This window comes from Pteropus medius, unplaced genomic scaffold, assembly GCF_902729225.1.
Source record: "Pteropus medius unplaced genomic scaffold, Ma_sr-lr_union100, whole genome shotgun sequence".
NCBI classification, from domain to species: Eukaryota; Metazoa; Chordata; class Mammalia; order Chiroptera; family Pteropodidae; genus Pteropus; species Pteropus medius.
The window spans coordinates 5,080,102-5,095,250 of NW_024351543.1; the positions used below are offsets into that span (position 1 = coordinate 5,080,102).

The window sequence follows — 15,149 nt, forward strand, 5'->3', positions numbered from 1 at the left end:
TGTCTGAATGGTGGGATAGCAGGTGATTTTTTTTTTCTTTCATGCTTAAATTTTGATTACATGTATTAGTTTCATGTGGCTGCTTAGCACAAGCATGGTGGCTTAAACGACAGAAATTTAGTCTCTCAGTTCCAGAAGTCTGAAATCAGTTTCACTGGGCTGAAATCAAGGTGTCAGCAGGGCTGAGCGCCTTTCAGAGGCTCTCAGGGAAAACCCGTTTCTTTCCTCTTCCAGCTTCTAGTGGCTGCCGGCATTCCTTGGCTTGTGGCCTCATCACTCCTATCTCTGCCTCTGTGGTCACATTGCCTTTTACTCTTCTATCTGTGTCAACTCTCCTTCTTTTAAGGATGTGTGACTGCATTTAGGTAAATTCAGCAATGCTGCTGTTCCCCACGACGGAGATACTGTCCTCAGAAGGAACTGCCCTGGAAGTGGGGACCAGATGTAGTCATTTGGCATTTTCAAATGCAAAGCAAAACGTGGACTCATTCGCTTACTCATTCCATTCGGCCAGTGTTATGTTGGGCACCTGCTATGTATACTACGTATGGCAGGCACAGTTCTGGATGCTGGGGATTTCATGATGAGCAAGACAGATAAAATCCTTGCTCTCATGAAACATTTTAGTGGAGACAGATAGATGATAAATGAGTTTAAAGCATAACTCTATCAGGAGAACTGTTGGTAAGTACTATGAGGAAAATTAATGCAGGTACAGGGGAGAGAATGATGGGGATGGCTATTTTTGGTAGGGTAATGAAGGGTCTCTCTATGAGGTGATATTTGAACAGAGACAAGAATGAAGGAAGGGGTGTGACAAAGACAGTCTGGAAGGACACGCAGTGGTTGCCTCTGGAGACAGTCTGCAGTTGGAGAGAAGACTAACTTTCTTCTGTGTATTCCTTTGGACCCTTTGCATTTTTAAAATTATATGTATGGATTATTTTTTTTATCTAATTGCTTGAAATACTTTTAAAATAATAATTTTTAAATGAGCAATACAAAATGAAAGACAAAGGCTGAGTTACAGTTGGGATGCAGTTGGAAGGGAGAGCCACAGTTTGTTTGTCTACCCTGCTGACAGGGCCGCCTGGGCTAAAAATAAGTTTGCAGTGACCAGACTGTTCCAGGAGCTTCTGAATAGGACTGGGGTGTGATGGAGAGAGGCTGTGAATAATGAAAGAAGTGCCAATCCCAAATGGGACCTGCAGGCATCAAGGGGTGAGCCCGTCCTGCCTCTCAGAAAACAAAGATGACTAACAGCTACCTAAAATATTAAAGGAACTTTCCATGTGGTCTGTTTAGTTCATCTATACCTTTATTTACCAGACACATTTTTAGAAAGGATGTAGGGGCGCGTGTGTGCAAACTTTGCCAAGCTCACCGTAGCTTTGCAGGGAGAGGAAGAGAGGAATCCCACCCCTCCCTCTTTGCAAGGATAGACTGTGGGAGGGTCCACCCTGCACTCCGCTGTCCCTCCTCTCCCTGGAGCTTCTCTCTCTTCTCTCCCTTTCTTGGCAGTCAGGGTCCTCTTTGTAAATCTGTTTTCTAAATGACCACCCTCAGAGGAGCAGAAGTGTCAGGATGTTTACGCCTGACCCCATTCTATTCTTCACTCTCTACATCCTGCATTTCTCAAAAAGTGAGGATTGCTGCAGAGATCATGCTCATGCTGGCTCTATTCTCAGGCTTGCAAACCTGCCAGAAGATAGGGACACACCTGTGACTGACCCTCCCAGTCCTTAGGAGACAAAATCTCAAGTTTTCCCATGGAGAGAATTTTGATTGCCTTTACAAACTGAGAGAGAGAGAGAGAGAGAGAGAGAGAGAGAGAGAGAGAGAGAGAGAGAGTGTGTGTGTGTGTTCAATTAAATAAAAAAGACCAAAGAAACACCCCACAAAAACCAAAAAACTTAGTAGACAAAGCCCTGGCATGTAGGGAAATGGTGTTTAGTCAGTCATTCAGCAAATCTGGAGGGAGCGTCTACTGTGTGCCAGCACTGGGACTCATCACATCCCTGCACTTCCAGAGCTTACATATAGCAAGGGAGACAGGCAATAAACAGTAAACCTAATAAGTAAGTACGTTATATAGTTTATGTAATGGTGGTGAGTGCTGTGGAAAAAAGTGGAGATGAGCGAGGCAGGATGGGAGATCCGTGCTGGGGCAGCGCCTGAGAGTTCTCCTTAGAACACACGCAGCAAGTGTGGCCTAGCACAGGGCCTGGCCAACAGAAAGTGCCCAGGAAAGAATTTCCTCCCACTTTTCTGTACCTAAAAATTCTCATAACTGAGGGTTTGAACTTCACCCTTTTTATACACAAGCAAGCAGATAGCTGAAGACTGAACAGAGGTGAATGATATAAGAAAACCACACCACGGTTAGGATCTTATTTTGGTGTTGTAGGGGGGCATTATTTACCAAATTAAAGAATATACCTTATGATCATATTTTTCATAATATATAAATCTAAAGCAAGTTTCCAGCACCGGGTGGAAATACAAGACTGTGTAAGTCACACGCCTATGGATTCAGGATCGTAAGGATTGAAGCGAGCTCAGGAATTCCTTTTAAATTGTACCTTGATCTGGATGGAGTTATACAGGGTACATGATTATGAAAGAACTCATGGAGCTGTAGCTTAAGATTTGTACATTTTAGTATATGTAAATTACACCTCAGTTAAAAAAAAAGAAAAATGTGATTACTGTTGACTTTGAGTTTAGGTACTGCTCCCATGCTAACAGTTCTCAAGCACTCAGCCACTGTATGGAAAGGGGACCGTGAGCTGGGCACAGTCTGGACATTCTCAGGATTGCAGGGGTGCAGAGGAATCTGCACAGGGACACCTGCATTGTGCAGAAGCCCCAGAAAAGCCTGTGATCACACTGCCTTTACTGATGTCCCTGCCTCTCCCGAAGGGCCCTGGGCTGCGGGGTGGGGTCAAAATACCCACACAAGAAACAACTAGAGGGCAAATCCTGGCAAGGCCACTGGGTCTCAGGGATAAAGCCATTATCCCACAGAGAAGACACGTCTTCCCCGCTTCCCAGCATCAATGACAAGCACCTGCCAAGTATCGAGGTCATGGAATAGTCTCAGGCTAGCTGGGGAGTGGCTGTTTGCACCCAGGAAGACAGCCAATATGGGGCCGCCCTGTAGTCTCTGTCTCATCCTGTCTCCCTCTGTCTCTGTCTCTTTATCTCTCCCAGAGGCTCTGTGACTCTTTCTGCCACAGGAGACACCCCCAAGTGTTCACACCTTCTTTACCAGATACCTAACGCCCATCTGAGTACACACAGAGACCTGAGCAATACACAGCCCCTGTGTGCATAGTATTAGGCATGTCACATCATGAACCCGCAGAGACTTTAGTTGTTTGTTTTTACTAGAAAAGCATGCCTCTTGGAAGGATGATCTCTAGGCATGGTTGGGAGGCCGAAGTACCAGAAGACACATAAAACCAGCAGATTCAAGTGGGTGTCCGCCTTCTCGGACACTCATTGGGTGCTTCCCATTCTTCTCCGCAGGAGGCAGTGTCGCATTGCCCAGAAGAAGGCCAGTTGGCTCGAATCCAAAATGTTATCCAGGAGCTTCCCCCATCCCATTATAGGTAAGAATCCTTGGTGAAAGAAAGTTGCAGCCTCTCAATGTGGCGTAATACTGTCACAGATGCAGGCTGACATCATGAGAAGGAACAAATTCAGTGGACAGTGGCTTTCCTTGGGCATTTCGAGGTGAACAGGTCACTTGTATCAGAGTGAGTTGGTGCTCCAAGGACCTCAGCTGTCTTCTGACAAGACCGTCCCCCTTACCCACCCCAGGCCAGTGTGCCGAGGGCCAAGAAAATTACTTCCAATTATCTTGATATCTTCCTGATATTCCTCCAGAATTCATGAGATAGAAATATTTAGACTCTCTTAAATCCAAACATAGAAATTATCTCCAGATGTCATGCTTCATTCACACAGGCACTAAAGTTTCTTACTATATATTTTTTTAAAATGAACCATTACAGGACCTTGGAATACCTGATTCGACACCTGGCGCACATCGCCTCCTTCAGCAGCAAGACCAACATGCACGCCAGGAACCTGGCCCTGGTGTGGGCACCAAACCTCCTCAGGTAACCACCCACCCTCACCTTCTCAACACCACAGTGGGCTCCAAGTGGCCCATCGATTAAAATGAAGACTGGAATCTTCAGAATCTTCAAGACAAACCTGTGGCTTTTAGTAGCACATATGAATTAAAGGTGATTTTAATAGCCTAAGTTTTTTCCTGCTAACCTGGAAACTTTAGGTTCCAAAGGCATTTACTGGCTACGACTGCGATGTGGCTAAAGTTATGGGTCTGTATGTTACAATTTCTTGAAAAGGCCTTTCTTGTTTCTGGGGCTTATTGGCATTTTTGCTTTTTTTGGTGGGCTCACAGCTGGTTATGACCTGAATCAACTGCTTCATATGACTTCATAAATGATGACTTGCCCCATGGAACTGTGGGGGTAGAAAGAGATCCTATGAAGATAAAAATCAATTCCTGTCTATTCATCAGTATCATGTTTATAGTCTTGCCATGTGTAACTCCTGGTAATTGTGTTAAATTTGTTCAGTGTGTTGGGCTTCTCAGCCTTTGGAGAGTCCCTTTAATTGGTCTTAAATAGTTAAAATATTCTACAGAGTAACAAACCTTATACATTGAGGAGACGGGCCTTATACAGAAGGCCCACTGGCCTCCGCTTACTGCTCCAGGTTGTGGGGCTGACTCACTCAACTGAATATGTTTCTTCCATGGTTTAGGTCCAAAGAAATTGAAGCCACTGGTTGCAATGGAGATGCAGCCTTCCTCGCTGTCCGGGTTCAGCAGGTGGTGATTGAGTTCATATTGAATCACGTGGATCAAATCTTTAACAATGGTGCACCTGGGCCTCTGGAGAATGATGGTAATGACTCACACACCCCCTCCAGCCCACACCCTCTCCAGCCCATCCTTCTTTCTCGCCTTGGTCATGGGGCCTAAGAATAAGTTAGGGTGGCCTTGGTTCTAACTCTGAATGTTGGCTGTGTGTGTGCTGATTACTGTGTGTGTGTCCGTGCATATGTATGTCTGTATGTGTGCAGCAAGAGTGTGGTGTGTGTGAGGGTGGGCATAGCATGTTTCCGATCAGTTACTTTCCTAGCCTGTCCCGTGAATGTGGTGTGGTGACCTGGTATAACATGCTGTTGGTATTAGTTTAAGAACTCTTTGAGTTAGTATCTGGAGGCACTGGCAACATTCCTCTCTTTAACTATTAGATTTCATCTTTAATTTCAGCATGATATATTTCCTAAGACCCTTGAAGTCTTAAGTGAATGAGTTAGGAGGCATGTGTTCGGATTCATATGTATATTCAGAATGCATTTTCTTCTCCAACATTTCTTGAATGCTTATTTTGTTCTGCCCTACACCAGGTACTATGCATACAAAAATGTGTGTGTGTGTGTGTGTGTGTGTGTGTGTGTGTGCGCGCGCGCGCAAGGACATGTGTATGCAGAGACTAGTTAGAATCGAAACCCACTGTAGCTGTATTGGTGAGAAAGATATAGCTATTTCAGGCTGGGTGTTATGGGATGCAAGATATTATACTTCAGTTCTCTAGCTCTTATAATGGCATAATGAACCCTAGGAGTGAATTGGGTAATGCTGCTTGAACTCATGTGAGCCTAATTTGTAAAAACCAGAAATCCAATTGGTCAAGAAGTGTGGTAACTACCATTTATGTGAGGGTGGTTTTCCAACATCAGTGTACGTCAGTACCACCCAGCAGGCTGGTTAAAACACAGATTACTGGGCCGCAACCCCAGAGTTTCCGATTGAGCGTGTCTGGAGTGCTGCTGAGAATTTGCAATTTCTAACTGGTTTCCAGGTGCTGCTGCTGCTGCTGCTGGTCAGGGTCCACATTTGGAGAACCAATAGTGTATGAGAATCATATCTGCAACTCATTTGTGTTAGCTGATCAAAGCATTCTTTTCCAGTTTAGCTGGTGTACTTGGAAAAACCAAATGTAATCATCAGAACAATCAGTTGCAATTGCCATCAAATTTTGATTCCCGGTATAATTGTTCCTACCCCACCCCCGTCCGCAATATGGTTTATGACTTTTTTTTTTAATTATTTTTTTATTGAGATAAAATTCACTTAACTATAAAATTCACCATTTTATCATTTTAAAGTATACAATTTGGTGGGTTTTACTGTATATATTCAGACAATTGTGCAACCATCCCCACTTTCTGATTTCAGAAAATTTTCATCACTCCGAAAAGAAACTCCACACCCGTTTAGCAATCATTTCACATTTTCCTTTCCCCCCAGGCCCTGGCAACCACTAATCTACTTTCTGTTTCTATGGATTTACCTCTTCTGGACATTTCATATAAGTGGAATCGTACGATACATGGTATTTTGTGACTGACTTCTTTCACTTACATGTTCTCGAGTTTCATCCATATCGTCACATGTATCAGCATTTCATTGCTTTTTATGGCTGAATAATATTCTGTTATATGAATATGCCACATTTTATTTATCCATTCATTAGCTGATGGACATTTGGGTTTTCTATTTTTGGTTATTATGAGTAATGCTGCTGTGAATATTCATGTATAAATTTTTGTGTAAACATGTGTTTTCAATTCTCTCGGTTATATACCTAGGAGTGGATGACATCTCTTTTATCTTTATTTTAACTCCCCCATTATAGATGTATTATTTATTGTAAGCTATATAAATTCTTTTTGAAAGTAAATGAGAAGTAATATGCATTCATTCGTTCATTCTTTTGAGTCAACCAATAATTTATTGGGAACTTACTCTATGCCAAGAAATTACACTTGCAAGCACTGCACATACGTCATCACATTGACTTATCACAACAAGCTCATAAAATTGCTATCAACCTTATTTTGTATGTGAAGAACCAGAGAACCAGAAAAGTTTAGTAGCTGCCCAAAGTCACACAGCTGGCAACTGGTGGGCCTGAACATTGGACCTAAGATCTTTCAGCCCATGCTCTTTCCTTAATTCTCTGCTGCCTCTGTGAAGCAAAAATAGGAAAATAGATAAACATTCACGGTTTATTTATTATTAATGACTTTTGGGAAACATTCTTCTAGACAAGTCTCATCCATGACTGTTAGTGTCAAGGTTGTCCTTAATTCTAACCTGGAAATGCCTGCTCTCTTCATGACAGATGCCTTAATCATCTTTCCTCCTGTATATTGAACTCCAGTTTACTCTTAAGCCTTTAACTCTTGCTTGCCTCCAATGCTTATTATTCAATGAATTTCATTTAAATATTCCTGTTATGAATTCGCACTGAGTTTGGTAAAGTACCACACTTAATGTTTACACAAAATGGAGTAAGTCTTACTCTCTGGAATTTTAGATTTGGAATGAGGGTTCTTTTTCAAACTAGAAAGATTATAGAAGTCATAGACTCCAATTTCTTTAACTGATGAGTGAGAGCAATGAGGCCAGAGAGATTGTGCTATACCCAAGATTCATTGAAACATAAGTATGTATTGAGCACTTCCTGTGTGCCAGGCACTGTTCTAGACACTAAGGATGGTGCCATTACACAAACAGCATAGATGCTGTCCTGCATATAGCTATGGTCTGGCTGGGGAGACAGGCAATACGTGAGTTTACAAATAAATGTATTATCACTTCAAAGACCATAAATGCTATGAAGAAAAGGCAGCAGGGTAATGGGATGGTCAGTGACTTGGAGTGTTATTTGGGTACAGAGTGGCCATGGTCACTGAAGAAGTGATCTTTGAACTGAGATCTGAATGACTAAAGGAACCAGTCATGTGAGGATCTGGGGGAGGAGTGTTCTAAACATGGAGAACAGGCAGTGTAGAAGCTCTGAGGTGGAAGGGGACTCATAGGGTTGCCAGTGTGGCTAAAGCCAGTGTGGTCTCCAAAGTGGGGCACCCCACCCCAGGGGCACCAGAGACCAAAGTAGCAAAGCATGGGCTTTAAAAGAAACTATTACAATTTCTCATTTCACTTATTGTTATTGTATACTTTGTAGTGTTTGTGATTTTGTATGTTTTCTATTATACATAAGACTAATATACATAGTTTACAAATATACACTTATATATAAAGGGAATACCCATTCAAAAATTTCACTGTATATCTTTATAGACCACTGGGTCAGTGGGCAAATAGAAGAGGGGAAGCAGATGGAAGGTCCTTGTAAATCATGCTAAGAGTTCGGTTTGTTCTCAATGAAAGCACTGGAGGATTTTGAACAGGGAGTGCAGGATCTGAGCATTCTGGCTCAGGTTCGAAGGAAGACTGAAAGGCAACAAGCCTGGAAGCAGGGAGACCAGTTAGATAGCTCTGGCAGAAATCAAGTGAGAAGTCGTGGTGGCCTGGATTAGTATGTTAGCAGTGGAAAGGAGGAAAGCGACTGGATTCAGGATACGTTTTGGAGGCAGAGTTACAGAACTTGATTATAGGCCGGATGTGGGAGGAGGGATTGCATCGAAGAAAGGAATGGGTGAAAAATAACTACTCCAGGTTTTGGTTTATGCGGCTAGGTGATCCATGGTGCCATTTACCAACTTGGAGAAGATGGGAGGAGGTACTGGTTTGGAGGTGAGGAGCAGAAATCACAAGCTCTGTTATGAACTATAGAGTTAGAGATACCTATTAAACAAACACCTAAGCAGAAACAGTGAGTCGACCTTAGGATCCTGGAGCCTAGAACTAGGGGGAGAGGTGGGTGATGAACTGAGGCCTCCTGACTCCTGCAGTGTGTGGTCTTCCATTGTTCCAGTTACTCCCAGAGTGATTTCATTTTTTTAAGTAAATAAATAACTAAGTAACAAAATAATAAATAATCTAAAATCTATGAACAAATATTGAGAGTAAATTTAAATATTTTAACCTTCTTTGTATTAAATAGGAAAAACTGAGCTGAAGTCAGAAGCTTTACAGAAAGTTTTTAGGATCACAGATTTACTTCATTGCAGTCCCGCTGCATGACTGTCATGCTACCCTCCCTGGCCACACTCCAGTGTCGCAGCCTGTCTCCATTTTCTACAAAGCTCTTTTCCAGTGGTTTTATTTCCCTCTATTCAGAGAGGGTCATGCTCTTCAAAGAGAAATAGCACTCTCAAGGTGCTTTCTGAAAATGAGGTGACTCTTGTAATGATTTCTTAGTTTCAGCTGGGCAAAGTTATCTTTGAGTTTCTTCGCAACTTCCAAAGTTAGAGAAAACTGGCAAGGTTGCCAAAAGACGAAATAGTGACAAACTTAGACCTTTTTTTACTTAGATCAGGGTTTCTCAACCTTGGCACTAGGTTTAGTGCTGGTTCATTCTTGTTGTGGGGCACCGTCCTGTGCATTGTAGGATGTTTAGCAGCGTCCTTGGCCTCTACCCACTAGTGCCAGTAGCACTCCCATGTACACTTGTGACAACCAAAAGTGTCTCCAGACATTGCCAAATATCTGTGGCTGGAGGGAGGGGGTGCAAAATTTCCTCAAGTCGAGAAACTTGACTTGTAGGAAAGAGATAACCCTCGACACCAGTGATCTGTCATCATCACTTCTATTTCTAAAAAAAAACTTTGGAAAGAAAGGATTAGCTTGCATATACTAGAAGATGTCTGGATAGTGAGTAAATAGCCTCTTATCTTTTGGAGTATACTATAGGCTGTAAAATGTCTTTTTACTGAAGAGATGTAAGCCTGGGTGATTTAGGGAAAGTACAGGCTTCAACCTTAAATTGCCTTGGAGTCTCTGTTCTCCAGTTGTGGAGAGACGGGGCAACCTCCTGCCTTACCCTAGCTGAGCGAGGCTACTTCTGTGGCTGGACATAACATTCCCACCTGGCCAAAGCACTAAGCAGTCTCCAGGGCTAAAGACCACTGTGGTTACTCTGGCCCACAGTAAGTGCTCAATACATCTTTATCGAATGAATGAACGAACGAACGAACAGGTCACTCTTTGATAAATACGGCAAGTGCAGCTTACCTCCTGAAGCCCCTTGTGCTCTCTGGCTAGTCTGGCCAGGAAGGTTGTCAGTTTCCTGTGTGCAGACTTCGCCCCACATCCCACCACCCCCAAGAAGAGTCCTTGTCAGGAGGTCAAGAAGGGAGGAGCTGCAGATGGGGAATCTGGCTAGACCAGTGCACAGGTTTCCTCCTAGGAGTCTATGAGCTCTTCTCGTCTCTCTGCAGAAAACCGGCCTATCATGAAGAGCCTGACCTTGCCAGTCCTCTCCCTGCCCATGAAGTTGGTGAGCCTGGAAGAAGCTCAGGCCCGGAGCCTGGCTACTAACCATCCTGCTCGAAAGGAGCGGAGGGAGAACAGTCTGCCTGAGATTGTCCCTCCCATGGGCACCCTCTTCCACACCGTCCTTGAGTTACCGGACAACAAGTAATGGCATTCTTTGAAATTCTGGGAGTTGCTTGGATGGAGGGGGACAGAGGAGGAAGTAACATAGTCTCAGGGCCAAGATGGCAGCATGGGTTGGGAATGTGGTCTGGGTTAGGGTGTAAGGGAACATTCCAGAAGAGAAAAGATCTCTCCCCACAACTCTTCTCTCACCAGGGGTTGATGCCTTCACTCACTGCCCCAAAGTTACCAAGACCCTGGTCTCCCACCAGATGTCCCTAGTACTGTGATGGGGGTGGAGCTGCTAAGTGTCAAGAGTCACGACTGAAATCCTTTGCTCCCTGGTTTGGACAAAATAGGCTTGACATTTTCAAAAGGAAGTTCACTAAAAGCAAAGGCTTGACTCTGTCTGCCCCCACCTCCCCAATCCTTCATCTCCACGGAACATTATGAAAGGCTTAGAGATGAATGGAGGACAATTTGACAAATGATGTCACTCCAGACTGGGAGCTCTGGGCATGCAGCACTTGGAGATGCCATCTGTGGCTTCCCTTCCTCTTCTCATACCTGTCAGAGCCCTTCCTCCTCTCCAAATAAACACCACATGTCATTTTTATTCATAGGATATTTTCTTTCCTCATTTCTTCTTGTCACTTCCTCTGTTGCAATCCTGCTCTCCACACATCCCTCTGTCCATCGCCCTCATACCCTCTATAAAAAGGAGGCAGCAGGAGTCCTAAATTCTAGGTACACAGTAGGTGGAGGGGCTGGAAGGCAACCTTTTCATTGGAGAGTGATCCTTGCTATTTGGTCAGTGCAAAGAAATATGAAAACAGACACCTCAGACCTCTTGCCAGTGCTCTCTCCAAGACATTTCCCTTTGGGGAGGGAGAAGGAGCACTGCCACTTTGCACAACTGTAGGGAAGGGGGACGCCTAGCGCACTGCTCATATGGGAATGGCACACCCACAGCTCTCCTGGAGAGAAACCCTCCATTTCCTGGAGTGCATGGCTGGTGCTCTCTGGAGACGGAGCCCCTCTGCTGCTCCCACCAAGTCCCTGAAGAGTAAGACTCTCGCCCAGGGATCAGGAAGAAGAGGACCTCAGAAGGATCATCGAGTGCATTTTCTCTGTGCCTTTAACCACACCTGGGCTGCACCATGCCTCAGTTTATGTCATCCTGTCAAATCCGCCCCCTGGCCAAGCGCTTGAGAAAACCAGGCCAGATCCAAAGAAACCACCTAGCACTGCAGATCTGTCTCTGATTGATGGTAAAAACTTGCTGGACTGGAGATCTGGGTGCTCTATGAGAGCCCTTCAGAGAAAAGGTTCTTTGTGGAACCTGCGAGTTTCAGGGTTTCATCCTGGAACTTGATGAAGTCTGAGATCTGGGCCAAGCCAGAGCAGGGCACGGCCTCTGTGGTGACCCCTGGTGGTGGCACCAGGCTCCCCAGATCTAGTCCAACACTGTCCTTTCCCTGCTTCCTACCGAAGCAGCCTGGTGCCAGGCATCAGGCAAATGAGACACACTAACTACCCTGGGAATTTCTCTGCAGCGACCATTGACAACGCCCAGCAGCCTTCAACTCTCCCAGGCCAGAATCTTTTCCAGGTTGCTTTCTCGTACACCTCCTTTGCAATCCATGAAAGTCTTCACTAGCTCTCCCTCACCTGTGGCTGTGACTGCTGTTGGGCCCACAGTGCAGGGAAATAACAGGACTGAGGTCTATGGTCTTTAGTGTTTACTCCTGTAAAAAATAGGTACATTTGAAAACTCAGGACTAAAGTGCTTACCAGAATTCCTACCAGAATTCCCAGAACTGTGTGGTTGCTGGCGACCACTGATTCCTGCTTCTGTTTGCTCTGCCCTTGCCTTGAATGGCACTCCTTTGTGCCTTCTCCTGGGGAACGTGGTCCTTCGTTCTGACTCATGAAAGCCTAGCTTGATCATCTAGGGCAGGGGTCCCCAACCCCCGGGCCATACTGGTCTGTGGCCTGTTAGGAAATGGACCTAACAGCAGGAGGTGAGTGGCGATCAAGTGAGCAAAGCTTCATCTGTATTTGCAGCCACTCCCCAGCGTTAGCATCACTGCCTCAGCTCCACCTCAGCTCATCAGGCATTAAACTCTCAGGAGCACTGGTCCCTAGTGCTAAAAAGTTTGGGGACTGCTGACAGGGTGAGAGTCAGGCTCAAGTTGGATTTTAGAGAGGAATTTCTTGAAATGTCAGAGCCATTCATAACTAAAACATGATTGGGATATTCCTTCTCAACTTAAAAGCCCTACTGAAGTGAGGAGTTATCAAACTAACCCCTATGGCTTGGCTCTTTTAGAAGAAAGCTCTCCAGTAAATCAAAGAAGTGGAAATCAATATTTAATCTGGGACGTTCTGGATCAGACTCCAAATCAAAACTTAGTAGAAATGGCAGTGTGTTTGTGAGAGGACAGAGGCTTTCAGGTAAGAATCAATAACAGTTATGTTTATGAGATTCCCCCACTCCCTACCCCAATTCTGCTTCTTAAGTCTTGGCCTGATCATATTAAACTCACTAGTCCTGAAAGAAAAATATAAATTAACTAGGGGGGTCTTTCTGGTTTTTTTTATATATATAATTTTAGATTTATAAAAATAGTGCACAGAGAACCTATATATTCTTCACACAGCTTCCCTAAATTTTAACAAATTCTATAACCATAATACAATAATCAAAGCTAGAAAATTAATATCAATATAATACTATTAAATAAATTACCGATTTTGTTCAAAACCTGCACTTTAACCAAGCAATTAAGTTAACATCACCAGCCATAAGATATTAACGTCATCTACCTTCTGATATGACATCCTGAGACAGGCACAACATTCATAACCTTAATCCAATCATGAGAAAACACCAGACAAACCCAAGCTGAGGTATATTCTGTAAAATAATGGCCAGTACTCTGCCAGTGTCAAGATCAGAAAGATTGACAAAGTGTCCTAGATTGGAGGAGATTAAGGAATCATGACAACTAAATGCAATATGGGTTCCTGGACTGGAAAAAGGACATTTGTGGGACAATTGGCCAAATATGCCCTTTTGACCTCATAGCAAACTTGACCTAGAAGGAACTACATTCCAGTTAATTGAGCTCCCCAAAAAGACATGCCGCACTTTTCCAAACACCTGCTTAGGTGACTTACAGAGATGCATGGAGTCCACCAAACACATAGTAGTTGCCCCAGAAAGGTTTGTTTGGTATCTTCTTGGTGGATGAGATCACTGGAGGAGCAACCAGTCTGCAGACCTCCAGGAGCAGAGCTGCACGTGGGAGAGAGGTGACTTCAGTTCCCCTGGGCCCTCTCACCTGGTATACCAAATTCCTGGCTGCTGAGAGAGCTACAGCCAAGAATCTCACTCTCCAGTCTGCAACACAGGAGGGGTTGCCTGGGGCCTCATGGGTTCTACCCCATGGATGAATCTTTGAATCCTTTTTGGACAATAAAGTTGGGTTCAGGAGTCCTCATTTGCTAACAGCTAGTACTTGACAAAGTTGTAATTTATCTTTATTTTGTAAAATGTTAATAAAACTTTGATCTACAGATGCCCTGTTTTTATAAGATCAAGCCCATTAAGAAAGTAGGAACATCTAGCAGCAGTTGGGGAATGTTTGGTTTCCTGAAGGGGAAAATTATAAATACTTGAAAATCTTTCCTAAACAAAGTTATTTTGTCTACTGACAGCCTGACCTATTGTTTTGAATGCTTCTTCTTACTATATATTCAACAGGGCTCTTTTTTCTTTTGTCTTTAGTGGAAAAAGCTACTATCCGACCCGCTAAAAGCATGGACTCGCTGTGCTCAGTGCCTGTGGAAGGTGAGATTTTACAGTTGTGTTTGGACCTGGGGATTATAGCTGCAAGACTGGAGTCTCTACACCAGACTTGCCTTCATAAGCCACCGGGTCTGCTCGTCTCCAGTCACGATCATGCACTATCCCCGAGTCCCCAATCCCTTCCTGACCCTTCCTGAACTCAAGGGGTTCACATAGCCCTTGCATTAACCTTCCCTACTCCACTGTAGGGCAAGGCCTAAAGGGCTGTCCTTTTTCTCCAGCCTTCCTCTAACCACAGAGGGAGACAACAGCTGCTTTACATTCACACCTGAACCAGGTAAAAGGGCAACACCTGAAAACCAAGGCAGAAGAGCCTTCTCCCTTGGGCATGTAGAGGAGCCAAGCACTGGTTTATAACTCACAGTTTTGTGTCTAAATACTAATGTGTCTGGAATTTGCGTGTTTCCATAGGCTTTAGCTTCATCGTACTTGTCAAGTCATGATTTTGAGTTGGTAGATTCATTCATGCATTCATTCATTCATCAGTAAACATTGATGGGCACCAGCCTGACATATAGACATGTTGGAGTAGATGTGCATACAGTTGCATGCAAGGTAACATCTGTCATTGGAGTGGCACCTCACCATGTTGGTTCTTACAGCTATAGCCTTTGGGTCTGACTTGCCTGTAACTCTGTTTCTGCTTGGGAGCCCACAGCATTGCTACAAGTTAGAAGACACGTGGCTTCCCTAGCAGCAGACTACCCCCATATTTACCCCACGACTGTCTAACCCCTTTAATATAAAACATTTTGCTCTTTGGTAAATGAAGCAACCTGAAATAATACAAAAAATCTTTAGAACAACTTTTAAAAATAAATCCGAACTTGTACAATACTCAGTGAACTCTTCTTAAGCTGACTTGATACTTTGCAGTTTCTC

At 44.0% G+C, this 15,149-nt stretch overlaps 1 protein-coding gene across 1 annotated transcript in view; it reads left to right on the forward strand.

The window, feature by feature from the left end:
• Nucleotides 1-15,149, forward strand: part of ARHGAP31 (Rho GTPase activating protein 31) — an 87,878-nt gene that overhangs the window by 59,873 nt on the left and 12,856 nt on the right. The window contains exons 4-9 of the mRNA XM_039843077.1: nucleotides 3,532-3,614; nucleotides 4,020-4,127; nucleotides 4,801-4,943; nucleotides 10,237-10,435; nucleotides 12,726-12,850; nucleotides 14,187-14,249. Coding sequence (XP_039699011.1) covers nucleotides 3,532-3,614; nucleotides 4,020-4,127; nucleotides 4,801-4,943; nucleotides 10,237-10,435; nucleotides 12,726-12,850; nucleotides 14,187-14,249 — 721 coding nt within the window. The remainder of the gene's footprint in view (nucleotides 1-3,531; nucleotides 3,615-4,019; nucleotides 4,128-4,800; nucleotides 4,944-10,236; nucleotides 10,436-12,725; nucleotides 12,851-14,186; nucleotides 14,250-15,149) is intronic.